At 40.8% G+C, this 21,322-nt stretch overlaps 2 protein-coding genes across 6 annotated transcripts in view; one reads left to right on the top strand and one right to left on the bottom strand.

Annotated features, from left to right (window-relative positions):
• Positions 1-381: 381 nt before the first annotated feature.
• On the top strand, positions 382-8,682 carry klhl38a (kelch-like family member 38a). Its single transcript, XM_023263014.3, has 4 exons — positions 382-853; positions 2,235-3,591; positions 3,781-3,886; positions 4,708-8,682. The coding sequence occupies exons 1-4, from the start codon at positions 849-851 to the stop codon at positions 4,995-4,997; spliced, it is 1,758 nt and encodes a 585-aa protein (XP_023118782.1). The 5' UTR covers positions 382-848; the 3' UTR covers positions 4,998-8,682.
• Positions 8,683-9,140: 458 nt separating this feature from the next.
• The window catches only part of spire1a (spire-type actin nucleation factor 1a), a 34,354-nt gene continuing 22,172 nt past the window's right edge, over positions 9,141-21,322 (bottom strand). The window contains exons 5-20 of one of the 5 annotated variants that reach the window (XM_035944825.2): positions 21,007-21,081; positions 20,733-20,897; positions 20,492-20,578; positions 19,878-20,007; positions 18,077-18,118; positions 17,112-17,159; positions 16,015-16,169; positions 15,515-15,605; positions 15,201-15,343; positions 14,132-14,155; positions 13,499-13,528; positions 12,626-12,763; positions 12,458-12,528; positions 11,404-11,431; positions 11,131-11,294; positions 9,141-11,049 (exon numbers count right to left, since the gene is read on the bottom strand). In XM_035944825.2, the coding sequence (XP_035800718.2) occupies positions 10,779-11,049; positions 11,131-11,294; positions 11,404-11,431; positions 12,458-12,528; positions 12,626-12,763; positions 13,499-13,528; positions 14,132-14,155; positions 15,201-15,343; positions 15,515-15,605; positions 16,015-16,169; positions 17,112-17,159; positions 18,077-18,118; positions 19,878-20,007; positions 20,492-20,578; positions 20,733-20,897; positions 21,007-21,081 (1,662 nt within the window). In that variant the 3' untranslated portion in view covers positions 9,141-10,778. The remainder of the gene's footprint in view (positions 11,050-11,130; positions 11,295-11,403; positions 11,432-12,457; positions 12,529-12,625; positions 12,764-13,498; positions 13,529-14,131; positions 14,156-15,200; positions 15,344-15,514; positions 15,606-16,014; positions 16,170-17,111; positions 17,160-18,076; positions 18,119-19,877; positions 20,008-20,491; positions 20,579-20,732; positions 20,898-21,006; positions 21,082-21,322) is intronic. The other 4 variants (XM_035944826.2, XM_035944827.2, XM_035944828.2 and 1 more) reach the window with 4 other exon arrangements.

Genomic DNA, 21,322 nt, shown 5'->3' with positions numbered 1-21,322 from the left:
GGAAAGGACAACGGTCACAATTCAGAAAGCAAAAGATCAGATTAGATGGAGAGAAATGATCGCCTATGCTGAATGGCATGGCACTTGATTGATTGACGCCACTGTAGAGCCCACAGTCTATGCACAAGATATGCAGGACTTAGCACACTGGATGCTGCTTGTCTATTTGATACACAAGTTTAGTGTCCCACAGGTGAGCAGTAGTAAAAGCAGTCATCTCCAGTTGTGCACATTCATGGACCGGCATGTAAAAACAAAGCACAACCCCTTGGAGAAAACTGAGCCCGGTTCTTACAGCTGTTTCCCCTGATCAAAAGGGCCCATCAGCACTGTTCTATATTTACCTACATCCTGGGTTACACACACGAGGGAGGAGGTGGACATGGAGGAGGGGGAGGACTTTAGCCGCACAGGAAGATGGACAAGGGTTAGCAGCTCAGGGACACTTTGATTCAACACCAGCCTGGGTGGGCGCGATGGCTGAGTCAGGACCCTGTGATGATTCTCCCTCCCGAAGCCATCATAAACACTCCCTCAACTGGACCCTGGCAAAGCTGTTAAGCCGGCAACTGGGTACCAAACAGCTCTGTGTCACATGAGAGGCCTGGCTGGAGTCACAGTGGCCCAGGATACTATTCTTAGATGCAGGAATGTACACAGTGGCCTCATGGCAATCTCCACAGCGCCTAACTGGAAAGCCTTGTCGTTTCTCTGTGTCATGCTCCTTCCCTGACTACGCTACCCACTTTCTGTCTGGATAATGTTTTAACTCTCTTTCATTTGCAACTGAGCATTTCCTTCTGATCAGACTGACAACATACTTTGGATATTATTGATCCTCTGAGGGCATGAGGTAAGGATTCACCTTATCACAGAAGTTGCTGACAGCAGGTTTGTCTCAAGCTCCTCAGTTTGACTCCAATCTTATGATTTAACTTTTAATGTAAGGTTTCTGTTGTGTAGCAGCACTATTCTTTGATTTGATTTGGTCAGAGGGAGCCTAGTGTTGGTTTATTACTGGTTATCAGTGCTCTTTTTTAGGTTTAAGGAGTCGGACGCTAATGATGGTAGTGAGTTTTCTACCACATCATTGTTCTATCATCAGAAATGCTTGTTTGAGTTTGAGTTGGACACAAATTGTGAAAAATGAAAGAAATAATCTGACACTAAAACATTTATAAACTTGAATTTTCCTACATAATGAATGTACAGACACATCAGTAGAAAGTAGTTAGACTCTTTCAAATTCTGACACAATTTTGAGTGACAACTCTCCACCAGCAGTTCTTATTTAAGGTGTGAGGTAAAACTACCAGTTGTGAAATGTCACTCACAGCCATTGGCGTTTAATAATATACAATAACGATTAGCCGTCTAAATATATCAGGCAGGCTGGGCCCCGTAAGTGGGAGTAAATCAGTAGCTGACACGGGGATGATTAGAAGACTTAATGTTGCTAATGGCCCAGTGAAATTCGTTCTCTGTAGACAGCAGCATCATCAGAAACACTTCAACTAGGGAAATACAAACTGAGGCCATATAAAGCAAGGAGTACAACAGAAGAAAAACAGCACAAATAGGAAAATGCAGCAGAGATCATGAAGGAAAGTAGGGTCCAAAGAGAGGATTCTGCAGCAGTGGAGAGACAAACACAGATGGTCTGTTGCCACAGCTCTGTAAATGTTAGCTGCGATGGGCAGCTTGATAACAGAGATGAGGCCTAATGGTACATGGACGCATCAAGATAATTTAGAAGGGGTTTAAAATAGAAATCTGTGAGTCAGTAATTCACATTAAGGACAGCTGCACTGCAGGAGTTTAAAGAGATTGACAGAGAGGAAGCAAATGTGTTTTTATAACAATTTCTAACCAAGGAATGAAACTTTTTTATGGAAATATTTTCCCAGACACATTTTATTCAAAGTAGTGTATCTGTGTATGTTTTGAAGCATAATGATGTCATCAGTATCCTTGGTTTAGTCATCCATTTCTTCCTGTTGCAAAATAGAACTATTCCTAGGAGCTTCAGTAGAAGAAAACTGGCCTTCTTATTTTGGTTTTTGAGGACGTTTCACCTTCTTCAGTTCAGTTCAGGTCAGACATTTAACTCTCTCTTGACTGAGAGGTGAAACATCTTCAAGAACCAAAAGGAGAAGTCCATGACTGAGAATCTACACAGACGTTGAAAAACAACAATCATTAAACGATTCCTCCTTTCCCCTTCCTTTCTCCAGAATGGCTGTAAGACCACGCGAGGTTTTCTATTTCAAAGATTCAGAACTTCCCTCCCACCTTCTTGCTCAGCTCAACACCCTCCGGCAGGAGCGCATCCTGACAGACGTCCTGCTCTGCACCGAGCACCAGGAGATCCCCTGCCACAGGAGCGTCCTGGTGTCCAGCAGCCCATACTTCCGCGCCATGTTCTGCAGCAACTTCCTGGAGAGCAGCCAGGCCCGCGTCAACCTGAGAGGAATCTCTTCAAATGTCCTCATCGGCATCGTGGACTACGTGTACACGGGCTGCGTCACTATCACCATGGAGAATGTGCTGCCGCTCATGCAGGCAGCATCCATGCTTCACTATGTAGGTCTGTTTGAAGCCTGCTCCATGTTCCTCCAGGACCAGCTGAGTCCAGAGAACTGTCTGAGCATGATCCGCCTCTCTGAGATCCTTCACTGTGAGAGCTTGAGGGAGAGGGCGAAGGAGATGGCTGTGAGGTGTTTCTCTGATGTCGCCGCCACAGAGGATTTCTGTGAGTTGTCTCTTCCTGAGCTCATGTGTTACCTGGAAGACGACCGACTCTGTGCAGAGGAGGAGCAGGTGTTTGAGACCCTCCTGGCGTGGATCCACCATGACCCGTTCTCACGACGCGGCGCCATCCACGATCTCTTCAAGAAAGTCCGTCTCCGCTACATCCATCCAACTTACCTCTTCCAGTTTATTGCCAATGACCCGCTGGTGCAGTCTTCCACCCTCTGCACTGAGATAATCGAGTCAGTTCGTCGCCTCATGCTCACAGTCAGCACCAAGTGTAGTCGTGAACTGAAGCCACTTTGGACCACACCCAGGCGTTACACCTGCAGAGAGACGCTGGTGGTAGTTGGTGGGCGTAAAAATAATGAACAGACTTCACGAGAGGCGTTACTATATGACGAGAGGACTCATCGCTGGCAGTGGTTGGCCAAGCTCCCTCTTCGCCTCTACAAAGCTGCATATGTTTGCATTCACAGTATCCTCTATGTGCTTGGCGGGCTCAGCCTCTGCATGACGTCAGGCGACAGCTCGGTCAGCGCCACAGTTTACACGCTTTCCCTTAAAACGAACCAGTGGAGGACTGCTGAGCCCATGTTGGAGCCACGATACGCCCATCAAAGCGTCTCCTACCTGCACTTTATTTTTGTGTTAGGAGGCATTGGGGTAGACAAGAGAATCTCTCAGTCAGTCGAGAGGTATAACAGCATGTTTAATCAGTGGGAAACCATGGCACCAATGCCCACAGCAACACTTCATCCAGCTGTTGCAGCCAGTGATCAGAGGATCTATGTTTTCGGAGGGGAGGACGCCATGCAGAACCCAGTCAGGCTGATTCAGGTAGAGAAGGCGTCTCATATTAGCATCACTGGATCAACACTCACTTATTATTTACATGCCGTCTTGAAAAGAATGTCAGTATGTGTAGATAAAAAGTTGAAAATCAGAAGTTATACAGGCGTTTGGTGAATTATAATTGCTGAAGCTTCATTAAACAGACTGACTCTTAATGTTTGTGTTGGGAAATAGGTGTATCACATCTCTCGAAACTTGTGGTCCAGGCTAGAAACAAGGACGGTGAAGAATGTTTGCGCTCCTGCTGCTGTCATAGAAGACAAGATCTACATCATAGGAGGTTAGCAAAAATTGTTATCTGGAAATCTTTCGCTTAATCCTCATTAGGGTCGTGGGGTGCTGGAGACTGTCCCAGCTGACTTAGGGCAAAGGCAGAGGACACCAAATTAAAACAAAATAATTGTTTTTGTTTGCTTGAACTATTTTTAGCTGCAGATTAATACACAGTTGGTGTTCAAGTGGTTATTTCCAGCAACAGAATCTAATACATTGTATATAAAAGATGTCATCCATTGGTTTGTGGACTACTGTTTTGAAGCCTTGACTTTAGTTTAGTATTTAGCTGTTGCCATCTTGGTTTCTTGTAACGGATGCACCAAGCAAGAGGTACATCTGTTTGAGAACTGAAGAACACTGTGCATGCTAATATGGTAGCAAACTGTCATTCACAAAGTAGCCCCGCCCTAAAGTGTAGCCTACTTGATTGTCTATTTTACTCCAAATGTGACCATAAATCACTCAGTGAATACTGTACTGTAATTAAACAGACTTGAAACTTGCAATGAAAGCATTAGATCAAGTGAGAAGTTGTGTTGGTTACTCATAGACTTCAAAGCAATTAGACTTATTTTTGCAACCAGAGGAGTCGCCCCCTGCTGGCTGATAGAAAGAGTTCAAATTTAAGGTGATTTCAAGTTGGCTTCATGTTTCAGAACCAGGGGCGACGTCCATCCTTTATATACAGTCTACTGATAAGTTACATTTAGAAGGATAAACAGTTCTTGGCTGGTTGGCTGGTTTTGGTTTTTCTAGTAAGAAAATATAGGTATATGTCACATGATTTGTCTTTCAAAGTTGGCTTAATGTAAATCTTATTTCCAGGATACACCAGACGAATGATTGCCTACGACACCAAAGCCAACAAGTTCGTAAAGTGCGAGAATCTGAAGGAGCGGAGAATGCATCACAGCGCTACAGTGATCAACAACAAGCTCTATGTTACTGGTGGACGCATCCTCAATGGCCACGATGTCATCGAGGACTCGGACTGCTTTGAGTGTTACGACCCGAAAACAGATGTTTGGACGTCTAAAGGTTCTCTCCCATACAAGCTGTTTGACCACGGCTCTCTGCCGCTGGTCTGTGTCACTAACAGGCCCAACCCACCATGACCGACCATCCAGTCACTGCGGGTTCTTCTCCTCCCCTTTGCCGTGATTTATTGGCCTCTAACTACACCAGTGGGAAACCATTTCACACTAGCTACATTCCTTCACGCAGCTCAGCCTCTGCCACCACTTAGTGGCATGTTAGGCCAGGCTGACTTTCATCTGAATGACAGAAGAGCTGAACCGACGTGCAGAGGTGTCATTTCTGAGGCACCTGGAGTGGAACTGAACTGAGAACCTCAGAGATGACGAGAGGCAGTCATACTGACACAACAAGCAGCTGCTCACACATTCGTAATCCAAAAAGCTGTTTCCGCAAATGGCTGCACTCGCTGGAGGCTAACTAAAAGTGTTAATGCTTTGATTTACACACAGCATCATCACTCTGAGTGGCAGCTGCAGCAAACTTTTCTGTAACAATCCTATGATCTCTTGTAAAACTGAAAATGACATAGCTAGCAATTTGCACTTTATAGATAATAAATAATACATTCCTCCTGTGAACAATTGTGACATGAACAAGCTCCTACGGCAAAGTTAAAGTAGCTGTAGCTTCTGTCATGTTCGATGAAATCTTGCAAAGAAGAACTGAAATGAAATTATCTGGGCCAACATTATTCCAGTTTGGGGGCTCAATTCTTGACTGTGAATTATTCCTGCAAAACCCAACAAAGCATGTTCTGCGTGTCATTTTATGGATGTTTCACTTGCAACACGCTGGCAGTAGAATAAAAAGATGTTCTAGATCAGTCAAAGCTCCGAAAAAACGAAAATGTGAGAGGTTCAAAGGCAGTTCAGTTTCATCATGCGTGCAACTATTGCTCGGTAAAGAAAATATCTTCACAGCCAGCAGCCGTATGTTTATGCGAGGACGTGTGACAATGCTGCCTTTGAACACAAGCGCCTCGAGGTGACGCAGTGACCGACTAAGTGCAAGCACGAGGGGATGTAGTGGAGGGTTTGTGCAGCCTTACAACAGGCTAAAGATGTAACCTGCAGTTGGTTAGTCACAAACCATTATCTGACATCAATCTTTCATTCATCTGAGAAAATGATCAGAGGCAGAAAAGGAGGAGTATTGCAAAAAAGCTTTAAAGCAGTCACCACTACAAATGTGGAGGCTTCTACTGGTGTTACATCCATCTTTGTCCTTCAACCCTCTCATTGCTCGCAGAGCGTGCATTGATGCTCCAGTCCCTGGCCCTGGTAACGACTGCCATGGCAACCCTGTTATAGCCCTATCTATTCAAGACAGCATCACTGATCGACTGCATGATCTGGTGCTGCTGCTTGCACATTTCAGATGCTTTGTTTTTCATTAAAATGCATCATTTCTTGTACAGCGTGTTTATATTTTGGAGACTGATTTCTCTGTGGGACTTAAAGGAACATTGCTAATTATGTATATGTACAGTACAACAAAGAAAATTCCTATTTTGTTACTTTGAATCTCTTGACACATGAATACTAGAGATAAATATGTGCAAGAGAATGTTAGAAATTTAGTTTTTGCTCTGTTTGCTCGTCTTTAGTTGACCTTGGTGCAGATTCATCAGGTTCTCTATTTGTCTGCCAAATAGCTGAGTCATATTCCTTTCATAGCAAGGAAACATTGTCATTACGGACAAGTCCACATGCTCTGGCTATCAGATGACACATTCACGCTCCATACATCATTAAATACCAGAGGAACATTAACTGAAGTCCTGCATTATATTTAACTTTAATGTAATTTTTATGGGGATTTAATGAATAAATTGCTGTATGTTGGAATGTGACTGACATGTGCCAGCCTCTTGACCCTTCAGGTCACATTCTCTTCATACAGAGTGTCTGGCATTAAGTAGCTCCACATGTAGGCCTAATATCCAGTTACCAGCGGCCCCCATTGAGAGGCTCACTCTTTATGCAGCCTACTTGTAAGGAGGCCCCCGGTGAAGCTGACGACATCTGGGATCAGATTGCACTCTTTAATCCTTTGTCCATTAGTGTGGAAACACTAAAAGTTGTCCTGGAGCGGCAACCAAAAGGGAGAATTTCATCACAGTGCACATTAGCAAGCTCAGGCTGTCACTGGGCTAAAAGGCTCCTTGTTAGCCGCTCGCGCCAAATGCTCCACACTAACCCTCTGTCTACGTATGTGTGAGCGCATTCAAAAACTGATGCCCGACCAAAATGTTATGAAGACACACGTTCTGCGCAGAATGATGCACAACAACCAGCAGAATGTCTGAACTGAACGCAGAGACCATTCTAAATAATTTGCCATCAGATTCTCGACTCTTTTTTTATTTCTATTTTTTATTGAGCTGCTGCTAAACACACCGTCTCTTCAGATTGTTTACCGACTGTGTTTGCTTGCTACCTTTCCATAGAAACCCTTGTGTGAGGGTCACCCTTCAGGGAGGCTGTGGCCTGGCAGGTTATTTTCAGTGTCTGTTACTAGCCCATCAAGGGATAGCATTTCATTGCCTATTTTGCGTGTACACAGACAGTGATTGTGGTTAGAAGAGCCACATAAACATGCAGGAGTAGCATGCATGCTGCGACCCATATAAACCTCATACAGACATTATGTTTTTTAACAAGCCACCAGAAGTTAAATTAAATTTGAACACAGGAAGACCAGTTCCCTGTACCCTGAGGGTGAAGAGGAGTAATAGAAACTGTGTCTAAAATCATTCATTCTAATTTTACACACCCTGTAGTTCATGATTAACGACCGTAATGACAACAGCAGAGAGAAACACATTAGAGTTTATTTCCTGGTTTGAAAGAAACACCGCGATGAGCAGGCGCACCTGTTTGAAGCAGTTTTAAATACTGAGGGGTTTCCCTGCTCTGTCATTTGAGAAGGACTTTTGACATTCTGCAACTTTATCCCCTGTGTTAATGTGAGGGACAGGGGGATTATCAAGGTTTACACCAATGGGTGGAACACAAACGCTAAGAGATCCTGTCATCTGTTTAGTTTTTTGTTTTTCTACGCAAGTAATAGCTAGCTCAAAGACATAACAGCAGATAATGGCTTAGACTGACATTAGAGCAATGATTAGTTACTTAAATATGCTGAAAAAAATAGGAAACCTGCAGAAGTACAGAAAAACATTTTCAAATGAATGACGTTGATATTGCATAAAATATCTATGCCCATGTAAACTTTATTTCAGCACACATTAACTGTTTCTCATTTGTAGTGCAAACAAGTTACATTACTCAGACAGCAAAATTAAATGGGTCAATATATAATTGCAGGACTTTTTGTAACATAGTTGACAGGTATCACAGTTGACATTTTTGCTGTTTTCAGGCCTAAAATCAACATGGCCGCCTAGAACCAAACACCACATGGCATTTTTACAGAAAGATTCTTCTAAATATTATATGTACAGTTGAGCAAAACTGAAATTGAAAGTTGGTTATAAAGATATTGTAGTAAACCTGTTGACTACTTTATATTAAATAACTCAGAAAGCCTTGGAGTCTGGCCAGTCTGTCCTTCAGGAGGAAATAACATCATGTGGAGCAGGTCATGTGATCTGGAATTAACACACTTCCTTGAGAGATGTTTTTGTAACTTTGTCGGGCACAGATACAATTAGTTATTTTCCATATAAAATTTGCTATATTGCCAAAAAAGAAAGTATCTGTCATGATTATCTCAACTTAATAAAAGAATACAAAAGAATTTTTGAATAAACTCATTATTGTTTAGCTAATTAGAAGGTGGTCATTATTAAATTCGTACGGTTATTTAGTTGACATTTTAGTGATATCCTGTCATTTTTTTATTGATTGTTTCCTTTATAAATAATCATGGAATTTGTGAAGACATGACCATAATGAACATAAAAACAGTTTTTTTTTTAACTTGTAACAATAATGTATGCAAGATATATCCCATGGACTTCAAAAGTGCCTCAGTTACATATTGACCCAAATGCATCTATCCTGAGTGTTACAAACTGCCTGCAGTACAAATCTTCAGCCACCTGATGTCCCCAAGCCTTCAGGCTGATATGAAGCCAACAGATAAGCTTCATTGTTATTGTGCCTCTGTTGCCCTCTGCTGTCTAACACCACTTTGCACATTTGTCAAACTACATCTAACACACAGCTCTAAATTCAGTTAAAGTGTGGCAAACGTAAGAATCATGTTGATTTTATTGTATTTACCTTCATAAAAACAAACAGATCACAGTACAGCATGCACACATTCCTAACAGAGGTCTAAAATAAAACTTGCTGGATGGATTTTTTGGAACATGGCATCAGTATTTACCAGGCTGGTTAGGCTTCGTGTTCATTTGGTAACAACTGCCACAAAACACACTATGTGAACACGTGTGTGTCTGCGTGTGACTGTGAATAACAGAGTTTTTTAAAAGGAATAAAATGTTCATAAAGCCTATTCAATGACAGTTTTACACTTAAAATGTCTACATTCATCTCATTGGAGTGCTTTGTTTTTAATCATTCTTCATTTCTTGGAAACAACCAGCAACCACTCACACACATTTTCATTCATGAGGAATCCTGGGAAATGGCACTGAAAAATAAACATTTTAATACTTATTAAGACAAAAGCCAACATAAACAATATATTTTTAAAATAAAAGGTGCTATTTTTAATTAATTTTTTAAAAATCTTAACACTGAGAAGTTTATAAACTATACAAATATAACATAAATAAAATCTTATGACAGAAATATACCGGTAACTAATAACAAATGAACATTTTCAAATAAAGAAATCTTGAAACATGGTAAAATTAAACTTTGACTTAGTTCAGTATTTTATATTAAATTTTCATTTTGCAACCGTGATGATATACAGTCTGTACACATTCAAAACCCCACGTCTGTGCTTCTATTGCCCTGTTTGGAGAATGGAGGGGCAAGAGACCAAACCTTGAATTAACCTAAAATGCCCCCCATTTAGTTTATGACAAATATGTACAGCAGGTCCATGACTACAAAGGCATTCAGAAAAAAATTACATTTTGGCACCAGGCACAGAATTGAATTTACATTTTTATCCTAAAAACTAAAATCGACCCAGAAAAATAATCAGACTTTTGTCACATCTCCACATTTCATCGCAGCAACATGAGATTAGAGTAAATATGCATTTAAAGTGGCTAAAATAAAAATGAAAGATGTAACATTTGGCATAATTGTTGCTGGAAGAATAGTAGAGGAGCAGGGGACCAGCAGAGATCTACCCCAGCAGACCTGACACGAGGATCTACAGTGCATTTCTGTCAAAAGACAATCGGTTGTTCTTCCTGAGTGCTAGAAGTAAACAGGAACTAGAAAACGTACGGATAGCTAAGATTAAGGTTGGGCCTCGGAACTATTTACATTTTGTCACTTGGCTTCCTGTATCATGCGAGTCCACTTTTATGGCAGCATTACACCCTTACCTGCTTCATAATGGCGTCATCAGCAGCAGCTCATTTTACAAAACACGCCCTGAATTGTCGCTGCCACTTACAGAAACATGGCTGTCCTTTGTTATCTGGCAGCTGGTACAGAGTCCTGACCAGCTATGACCAACGATAGCAACTTTTCCTGAGAGGGGATAAGGTATAAGAACCTTTACTAGCTTACTAGAGGGATGGACTGGCTTCAAGGTCGCTTCAGATTACTTTCTTTTAAATCCCCATTCATATACACAATGCAGTACATCAGTCTGCGTCAGGGGGATTTTTTTTTTTTTTTAATTATTATTGAATGGCTAAGGTCTGGGTAGAGGTGTTCACAAAAGCGCACAGGATGGTCCTACACCTCATTGATGGTGCGCTCTGAGGGCCTGAAGTTGACCAAGTTGGACGATGACATATAGAACGATTGGGTTTTGCGGTTGAGACGTGCTCTCTTGGTGGCCACACACAGGCTGCGTTTACTGGAGGAGATGATCTCTGTGATGAACTTCTTGCAGTCTACACAGACCTCCATGGCCACCCAGTCCTCAGTCAGCTCCTTGGGTAGCTCCGGCTCATCCAGTGACTGTTTATCTTTGCTGCTACTACCGCTGCTGTGCTTGGACAACCTGAAAACAAAGAAATGGTGAATAGACATCCTGACACAGCGTGACACTGGCGCTAAACCTGCTCATTCTGCTTTCACGTACTTATAAACACTTCTGCGTAGGCTGTGTCGGCTGTGCATGGGCTCAAACGGCTGCTTTTCTGGCTCGGCAGGGGCAGAAGCTGCGCCGCCCGCTTCTTTAGCCATGCCACCGTGGCCCAGAGAGTAGATGGGCAACGTGGAATAGGGCTTAGATGGCAGCCGCATCTGAGGTAAAAGGATGAAGAAAAATAATGAAAACTGCTCATGGAGTTCTTCAATGGTGTTCATTTAGAGGTGTACATGAGCATGGTAAATAGAAATCACAGCCTCCTACCTTTTTAGAACACTGGGAACACACAGGTCTGGAGAAGATAAAAAAAATAACTGGTAAGTTAGACATTATTGAACAGATGCTCTACTTAATGGAGGACTGCACTGATAGCATTCCACTCCTGTAAAATTTAAGACGGTTTAAAACAAAAACATACATTCTTCATCAAAACCTGTCTGCAGGTTTGAAATGCATGTTGTCTACACTACCAGTCAATAGACTGGACACACCTTCTCATTCAATGTTTTTTTTTTTTTTTTATTATTATTTTGTGCATTGTAGAGTAATACTAAAGACATCAAAACTATAAAAGAACACATATAGAATTATGCTGTAAACAAAAAAGTGTTAGTCTTCAGTATTAATCTACAATGTAGTAAATAATACAAATAAATAAAAAACATTGAATGAGAAGGTGTGTCCAAACTTTTGACTGGTAGTGTATATTAAAAATGCCAAAATTACACTATTTATAAAATGTAAAAACAGAAAGAATCATTTTCAACATTCTGATGGTCCTATAATTACTTATCCATATGTGCTGTTCCATTGAAAAACTATAACAAATCTAAGCTGATATATTGTACATTTTTAAACATTTGTCAAAAATAAACCATTTCCAATAATCATATTCTATTAAAAATAAAAAATTATGCACTTCTTGGTGCAACCACGAAGCCATTAGTAACTCGGCTGCAAACAACAGGTTAATGACAAAAATTCAGGGACTTTTGGACTTAATTGGTCTTAACTGCAAGCTGTGCTGACACAGCAGAAAGGCCAAGTATGAAAACAAATTAAAAATGCAATTTGTAAAATATCTGTAGCATGTAGACAGACTTTTTTTTACAGTACTGGTAACACTTCTGGGCACTTGGAAAAATATTTTTGCAAAATAAATAATCAAATTTAACTTTGGCATCAGAACTGTGGGACAGATTTCACACATCCCCCTCTTGAAACGTCATACAGTTTTCTCACATATGCAGCAGCACTACATAAGTTGTGATGACACAGTATTAAGCCGACTAGTTCTAGCAGCAAGGACTCAATTTACCTTTTGCAGAACTGGCAGGTGTAGGACCAGGTGAAGAGGGAGAACCTTTTGGTCCGACATGAAAAGCAAAGCTAGAGAGGAGAGAAAACAGGATGACAAAAGTACATGGTATACGATGCATGTAAACAAATTATCAGTTCCAAGGCACAATCTCCTCGTGGTTTCTACCTTTCCTTTCTTGAGAGCGTTGTAGATGTCTTTGTATTGCTGAAACTTCTCGAGCTCGGCCTTGACGAGGACCTGTCTGATGTGCATCACTTCCTCCACTGTCAGAGCCAGACACTCCACTGGGTAACAGAACGCCTCCTGGAGGAAAACACAAACATTATATCAACAAACTGTGCTTATTTACTTATAGATCAGTCCACACATAACCCAGGAATGTGTAACAGCAATAAGTGATGGTATCTGCTGCCAATGGGACTGACACCAGGTGAATGTAGAGAAATGCAGAATACAAGCACCCATTGCACAGCGCTTCACCAAAAGACCAAATGTAGAGTGAGATGGTGAGGGTGGAAGCACCAGCCTTTTGAAAAAGAGGTGTTTCCACTGAAAACAAACACACAACTTCCAGGTGATATAGCAGCCATGATGGTGGTCCACAACTTCTGGTTTTCCATCAGCATTATTCTTTGATCAATAATCATACCATAACTGTTTTCTAATCAAACTTATGTTATTTTCAGGCAACCAGTAACTAAGTGGATCCCCATCATGCTCCAAGCTGAGGTCACGCATGGACATTAGTGACACAGCTTGGGGCTCCCAAAACACTCAATTCTACAGAAGTGAAAATTTCTCAGGGAGATCGTTTCCTGATCTTTTACCAAGTTGCTGCTGCTAATGTTTACAGATGTTTTTTTTCCCCTCCTTTGTATATTTTTCAACGTTCCCTGAGTCATTTTCAGCACACCACAGATCTCACATTCACAGTCATGACAAATTCACACCAGACTACAAGTCTATCGCATTCTACAGCATTCTGGATGGTTTCCCTGCACACAGTAGTTGTGATGATATGCAGAAACAGTGACATACCGCGCCCTGAGCACTGCTGCCAGCTTCCACCTGACCAGCAGACAGAAGGAACAGGACATTCAAACACATATAGGACTTCATATTCCAAGAAGCTAACCATAGCAAATGTGCTTAGGTAACTTCAAGATGAGACTCCATAAATTCATTAGTGGATATTTTCTGTCTGTTAGTTATGCAGTTAGTTATATCCAACATTGCTAAAGAGATTATAGCAACAAATCTAATTAAAACATTCAAAAAAGATGAAAAACTCAGCACAAAGTTCATACAGTGTTACACTGACTGTCCTCCTTGCATGAACTCATACCACTGATTGTCATTTTCTTTCATATGCCAAATGACATTTAATTTGACAACAAGCAAAGCTTTATAGAAGAGTCCCATGATTGAAAAGTCATATGATATCTTAAAAGGAGTTCACAGAGATGACAGAAGTTATCACAGTCACATTCTTTCTGCTTTATTAGACACCAAGAACCACAAACTGCCGTCAAATGATCATGTAAACTTTCCACAAACCTTCGATACTGTATCCTTTACTATTTCACTATTATATATTTTTTAAAATGCTATAGACACAAAACTGTGTATGAAAAGGATGGTGATGGATTAACAGGACATTGACCAGGTTACCTTGGCACTGGGATCCGCCATCAGCTGCAGCATTATGTAAAATAGGAAACAACTGCAAGTAAGTCTTTGGGAGAAGACGGCTAGCCAGAGTAAACATGTTAGTGAGATATAATAGGTGCAGCAGAAAGGGAGGTGAACTGGAGCAAAGGTCTCAGTCTTTTACATCACTAAAGAAGCTCAACTCCTAATATCGAAGTGAAAAGCAAAACCTGTTTGTGTTCATGTCAAAATAGAAAGAGAAAATAAAGGAACAAAAACTGATTTTTTTTTTTTTTTTTTTAAAACTGAATCATCAACAAAATAAACTCCACATCGTTACCTGTTTGCACTGTCTACTGGATCATTTTCAAGATGGCAACAATGATCATGGAGGGCAAAATGTAAAATATGAAGCCCCATGAAAGTTGTCTATTCCAGGCGTTTACATGTATTTCTACTGATATTATATCATCCTCTGATTGAAACTGAGGTCTGCTATTAAAAAAGCGAGTGGTGAGAGTAAACCAATTCCATTTAAATCCGCTTCATACAGCAGCTGTCCTGTGGTTTCAATTACATCCATCAACCTCACTAGAATCATAGGACCATCACGGAGGTACTCAGACAACCAGTGACCTCACAGCAGTCACAGGATGGAGGATATCCGGTGCTACTGGTAGATGTAGCCACAGTAATAGGCTCTATTTATTCAAATTATACAAAACACTTATTTCTATTGGAATTATGCAAGTTCATAAAACATTTATAGTCATAAATGCTTTTGAATAACCACTTTCTACTCTTTTGGCATATTTCTATCATTTATATTCCATGAAGGCTTTGACTGATTAGAGACCCACATAAAAGTGACATTTAAGCCGATAATCTCAGTAATATCAATGAAGACGATAATTTACCATGACAGTTTTATCATCCAATTTAAGCATCTGTTGCAGTAAAATCTGCAATTCAATATTTTCAAACCCAGCTGGAATGTTACGATCTTTTCATCAACCTCAGGGGCCTCGTTTATTCAGTCATTCAGACGTTCTAAGCAAGTCAGAAGAAAGAAATTCTGACATTGACGTACCAGAGACTTGGAGGCCTGTCTGGATGGTGGTGCAAAAGGACGGACGCTGGTGGGGGCCTCCTTCTCGATGGAATGTCGCCTCTGTGGAGACTGACGCTTGTCCGGCTGTGGGGTGGCGGAGACAGGCAAGAACTTCGGAGGAGCTGCAGAGGTGAGAAACAGAAAGAGAAATGCACTGAAGACTTCCAGAGGAGGAACACTAAAGAACAGGATACTTTCTGGTTTGTGTTAACACCTTAGAAGGGCTCAAAGGGAGCACCGTAATATGCAACACACTACAATACTAAACTATGTATGCTAAGATAAAGTTATACCTTTCTTCCCATCAAATGTCACTGCAGACTCAGGAGATGCGTCCTCCACCAACGACGTGGACATACTGGAGCTGCTGCGTGTGGGCTCCTCCTGCCAACCAGACAAGTCACACATATTAAGAAACTCTGACTTAATTTGAATATTACATGAATGAAATCCATTTTCCCCAGAGATATATCTACATTTTGGTTAAGATAATTTCAGTAATACTTTTAAAAAGCTTATAGAAATAATCCAGTTTACACACCCTTATTTTAATGTCTAGAACATTCTGAATTATGAAGTAAATGATTCATGTCCTTAGAGATCACGCAAACACACAAAAGATGTAAGCTAGTCACTGTCATTTAATACTACCCTGGATTATGACTAACTGTAATATGGGCAATGACCAGGCTTTGAGAATAGATACATCAGATTTAATGGCACTGTCAGTTCGAGAAGCTGTCACATTAAGGGTATCATGATCATACATGGAAAATGGAGTCTGACATCTTACATCAGATTCAGAGCTGTCCAGTTCAGCTAGCGTAGGCGCTCTGAGCAGCCTTTTCCTCTGTATAAGGGGCTGCACTCCACTCTGATTGGGTCCTGTGGTGCCGCTGGCCAGAGACTGGGTGCTGCCAGCCAACTTCCTCTGTCCATCCGGAGTGTCTGTAGGGCAAAGACCAGTTATTTAAACGGTGAAGATGAAGTTTCTGACATACTGCACTGAGGTTTGATTATGAACAGTGTTGTATTATGAGCTGGCCACAAATTATCCTGAACCGTCTCTTTATCTTTACTCTCTGAACACTAAAACCCGGTAGCAGGTTTAAAAGGCATGTTAATTCTTTTTTTTCTTCAAATTGCACAATTTATTAGAGCACCAAACTGTAAAAAACTGAAATAACTGTTGGATGTTCAATTTTCTGACTGTCCTCAAACTAATCATTTGTGACTTTCGATGTGGTTCAGAGAAACAACCAAATCTAAGCAAAACAAAAATAAAAAATCTGTATATTTCATCAGGATCACATAATGATACATGTCTCATTTAAATATTTACCAAAAATGAAAAGTTTGCAGGCAAGCAGATTAATTTTTTGTCTGTGCAAACCTCACAGCAACCAAGAAGTCATTAGCGAGTCAGCTACAACCAAAAGTCACATGTCAAAAATTTGTTTCTGGCTAAACTGCAGGCAGGAAATAGGAGACAATGGAAAAATGCAGCTACAAAAAAATGTATAGTATGTAGAGCCACCATTTGTTTTCTAGTGTTGGTAACACCTGTGGGCACTTGGAAAAATGCTGTACTGGTTGTATACAGTTTCTTTAAATTTTTTGTAAAATGAATAATCAAAGGAATTCAATTGTTATTTGATACTGGATACATCTTTATGTTCTCTCTGCCTCTGGTCATGGTTGTGCCGTTTCCATAGAGGTGCAAGATTTTATATTGCAGTGAAAAATGAGACCACAGTGACTATTACCAGAGCAAAATACGCCTAGGAAGAGCTTGGTGTTTAGAGGAAAGCTAACTATCAAGCCTGCTGTAAACTATGGTTCAGACTATAGGACACCAAGAGGCAGTATTGAGGAAGACTGATACTTTACCTGAACTACGGAACAAGTCCTGAGGGGTGCTGATGCTTTTCCCTGCACCTGCAGATGAATTGAGGGAGTATAAACATCAGTGAGAGCACACATGTCAATATTTTCATTTCTAAAATCAGACTAGTACCACAGGGAGGACTTGGCAGCAACAAACATCTGTCAGACCAGGTGTGAATTACAGGATGCTATGTGACAGTGGTCTACAGTCAGACATAAATCAGTCGCTAGAAAGCAGAGAGGGAGAGGAGCATGAGGGGAAGTGGCAGGAAAGCAGAGAAAGACAATGAGTGCAGCCACAGTGCAAAAGGTTACTGTCGTACATCCATCTGGATCATGGTCATCCTGGGAACTGCAATGCTACATTCAAACCTTCATCTGCCAGTTGACTGTTTATCTGAGGTACGCTGCTGACCCAGTGTTATGTAATTCTTCACATCCCAGAGTGGAAGCGGATTAGGGTGACCAGCAGGTCAGATTGGCTCCAGAGGCAGAGTGATGACTCGTAATCTCACATTACTGGCTCTGGTTCAGTGACTATCCCCTATCAGCTCAACCACACATTTAAATTTAACTTTGTAGCCTTTATATGTGGGGCGATCACCATTCGTAATTTCCCTAAATATATGCTCTTATGATTTTGGATGTTTAATTTACCTCACTGCCTCTAAAATTGCCCCAATCATGTAAAATTAAGTGACGACCAACATTAAAATTTCACACATTCTGAGATGAAGTTGCACTGTGGTGACCCATCCGTTCCTCAGGTGGAAAAAGTGCCTTTATCATAACAGCCAGTAAGCGACAGTAGTCTGTCATTGATGCACTTGTAAACACAAACATGAAATAAGCAACAAAAAAAAAAAGGTGTGTTTAAATCAGGGAGGAGCAGGAGCTAATCCTAAAAATAGCCTGGAATGAAGCACAAGGTACAACAATAGGAAGGCAATAGGTGACGTAAACTTTACCTGACGAATCAAAACTGTAAGACATGCTAAGAGGTCGCATGACTGATAGATATGGAAAAAAACAAAACAAAATGTAAGCAAATCTGAGAAAAAGAAAAAAGTTCAAATGGATGATAAAGTCAGTAAATCATCCGTGATCAGGGTTGTTCCTGATGGACAATTTAAAAGAAATAAATTGTTGCAATTAACTTTCTTGAATGTGGTTTCATTTAATCAAGCATAACAGGTATTTTAATTTACCAAATCATCAGAAATAACAGTGAAATGTATAGATTTCAGTGAAAAAAGGCAGCACAGACAGATTGCCTTTACTGCCCCCTAATCATGCTTACTGTCATGTGTAGTCACCTCCTAAAAGCCCATTCTGAGCCAGGAAAAACCCTGATGGTTATAAAACATATCATTCATTAAAACAGACCCATCTATCCAGGCTCTATAATCTCAGATTTTCAGAAATACTTTCAGTGAACTGTACAATCTCCTATGTATGATTATGCAACAGCTGCTCCATGTTAGCCTCCTAAAGCCGCTAACAAAAGAAGTCTTGTGTGAACTGCATAGAATGCTGTACGGTATAGACCGACAAAATGTTTGCTGTTGTTGACCTGATTAAAGTTTTTAGCGGTTTGAATACATACCGAACAGATTATCTACCTCCTATGCACTGACTGCTTGCTTCAAACGTAGCTTGTCGCATTGCAGTTTTATAAAATTAATGTAAATTAAGTTCAAAGAAAAGAACAGGACATTTATCATTAACTACAGCAACAGCTACTTTAGCAGCATCAGTCTAACAAACACCTGAAGGCTCCCAGCTGGAGTAAGAGTGATCCTTGTTTAAACACTACGACATGTCTGACTAAGTGAACAGATGAATGCATGAAGAGGGCTGTTAGAGTCATCATGATGGATGCGGTTAAGAATGATTAATTCATGGTTAATGGTTTTTGTTGTTAGTGGATGAGTTAGAGCAGGAATGCAGTAAGCCGAGAGCCGCGCTGTTGCTGATAGTCAGAAGAAAAGACCAGTAAATTGTGTGTGAGCTATGTCTAGGACAGTGTGTCACAGGAGTTTGTTTAAACCCTCTGAACCTCAAAACCTGCTGGCAGGTTTGAAAGGTTATCATTAAAAAAAAATGTAAATCATCAAAACAAAATTACATCACGTTTAACAATTGGAAACTGAAATTTTTTATGTATTATTTTTAAATCAACGGTCTTTGAAACACTAATTTCCTTCAGGAAAATGATCAGAATCAAATCTTACTATTGGGATATTTCACCAAAGTTACTTTATGTTACATGTCTCTTTTAAAGATTCCCAAAAAATAGTAACCAGATTCTGTAAAATAAAAAAAAAATTTAAAAAAAAATCTGCTCTTCTCAGTGCAAACAAGATGCAATTCATGACTCAGCTGCAGCCACCAGTCATGTAGCAAAACTTCCCACATTTTTTGGCTGAACTGCAGGCTGTGTTTAGACAGAGCAGAGAGGAGACAAGTCTGTTGACAAATTTAAAATGTAATAGCTATAGTATGTAGAGTCACCATTTTTTCCAGTATTGGTAACACCTAGGGCCACTTGGTAAACTGTACATGTTGACTTTCTCAATTTTTGTCAAAATAAATGTCAGAAGAAATTCAACTATTGTTATATTCCAGTGAAAAATGAGCCCATAGTGAGTAAAAATGTGACTGGAGCAAAAATGGGGGAGAAAAAAAAAAGCTTGTGATTCAGAGGCTTTTGCGTCAGGCTGTAAATATCACCACTTCTGTGTGTATTAGTGTGTGTTGGTGTCTCACCCAGGCGGCTTCTGCGGATCATGTCGGGTGAAACTGGCCTGAGCTTCCTTTCAGCTTTGATGTCCTCCAGCAGTCGCTCGTGGAGGCTCCGGGGACGTGGAGGGTGAGGTTTCAGTTTACGAGCCGAGACCTGTCATGACAACGACAAGAGTGAGCACTCCATTGCCATGGAGACAGGCCTGAGATTTTACCTCACACCTCTCCTATGAAAAGCTGTATGACTTACAGCTACATTAAGTCATCTAAGTCAAAGTTCATCACTTGGGTAACAATACCATTGAGGTGACGGACATGCATGTGCCAGTTTATCCTTCATCATTCACACCTCATCATCCGGCATCCACAGGACTGTGTATGCCAATGTACTGATATAACAAGTGGAAATCAAATATTGATGTCTCTGACTAAGTGTTTTCACAGCTGTGCTAAATATGGATAGTAATTATCGTATCATCCTCTAAATGTTGCCAAACTGAAATTTGACTCTGGTGGGAACACATGAGATATCAGTACTGTAATCTGACTACAACTGGAAGCTTACTTCAGTGAAAGTGGGAGGCAACAATGAGAAAAGCATCATGCAGATTACTGGCACTATGTTTTGCATTACTCACAGGGTTGAGAGGGGGTCGTGACCTGATGAATTCAAGAATGATCTCATGTGCGCTCTTCTTTAACCTTGGAGGGATGTCTCCATTCACCTGGGACGAGACAGAAGATCAATAACAGCAACTTGACATCTCAGTTTCAGAGACAATGAAGTACTGTGAATGTTAACATACAGAAAGAAGTAGTGGTGCTTTTTAGTTTACTCCAAAAGAGTGAAAACAGATAAATGTTTATATTGAGCCTCACCATGACTTTTCGCAGCTTGTAACGTTTGGAGCGGATGTCATCCATCAGCATTTCATATGGCGTGAGCTGGTATTCAATCGGTAATGGGTTGTACTGACGTTCCTGAACCTTCTTCAACTTGACACCATGTCGTAGATCTCGCATGACTTGCACCCAGAACCGTGCCTAGTTGGAATAAAAGCGATTTAATAATTATAGCAGCTATGTTCCGACCAGATGCAGCACAAAGTTAAACCTAGTGGTTCTCCATGTAAAAGGCAGATGCTCTTCTTACCCAATCTGCATTTTGCAGCTCGTTCAGGTCTTTCACGGGTTCCTCCTGAGTCTCGCCCTCCATCTTCCGAAGGTTCTGGCCAACAAAGGAAGAAAAGAAAAACATGAAATGGAGAAGGAAAGAATTGAGACAGAAAATTTGCAACATCATGACATTCAACTCGTGCATCACTGCACTCACAAGACTGGCTAAAATCAAATTGAGGGCACGGGCAAAATGCCCATATTGTCATAGCAGGCTGGTTAATTAATCAATAGATGCTGTTTCGCATGAGCATGTCGATATCCATCTCGTTTTGTGTTGACAGTAAGCCAGG

Source organism: Amphiprion ocellaris, chromosome 15 (genome assembly GCF_022539595.1).
Source record: "Amphiprion ocellaris isolate individual 3 ecotype Okinawa chromosome 15, ASM2253959v1, whole genome shotgun sequence".
Lineage (NCBI taxonomy): Eukaryota > Metazoa > Chordata > Actinopteri > Pomacentridae > Amphiprion > Amphiprion ocellaris.
Note: the sequence above shows the minus strand (reverse complement) of the source record. Positions and strands in the feature narration are given on the sequence as shown.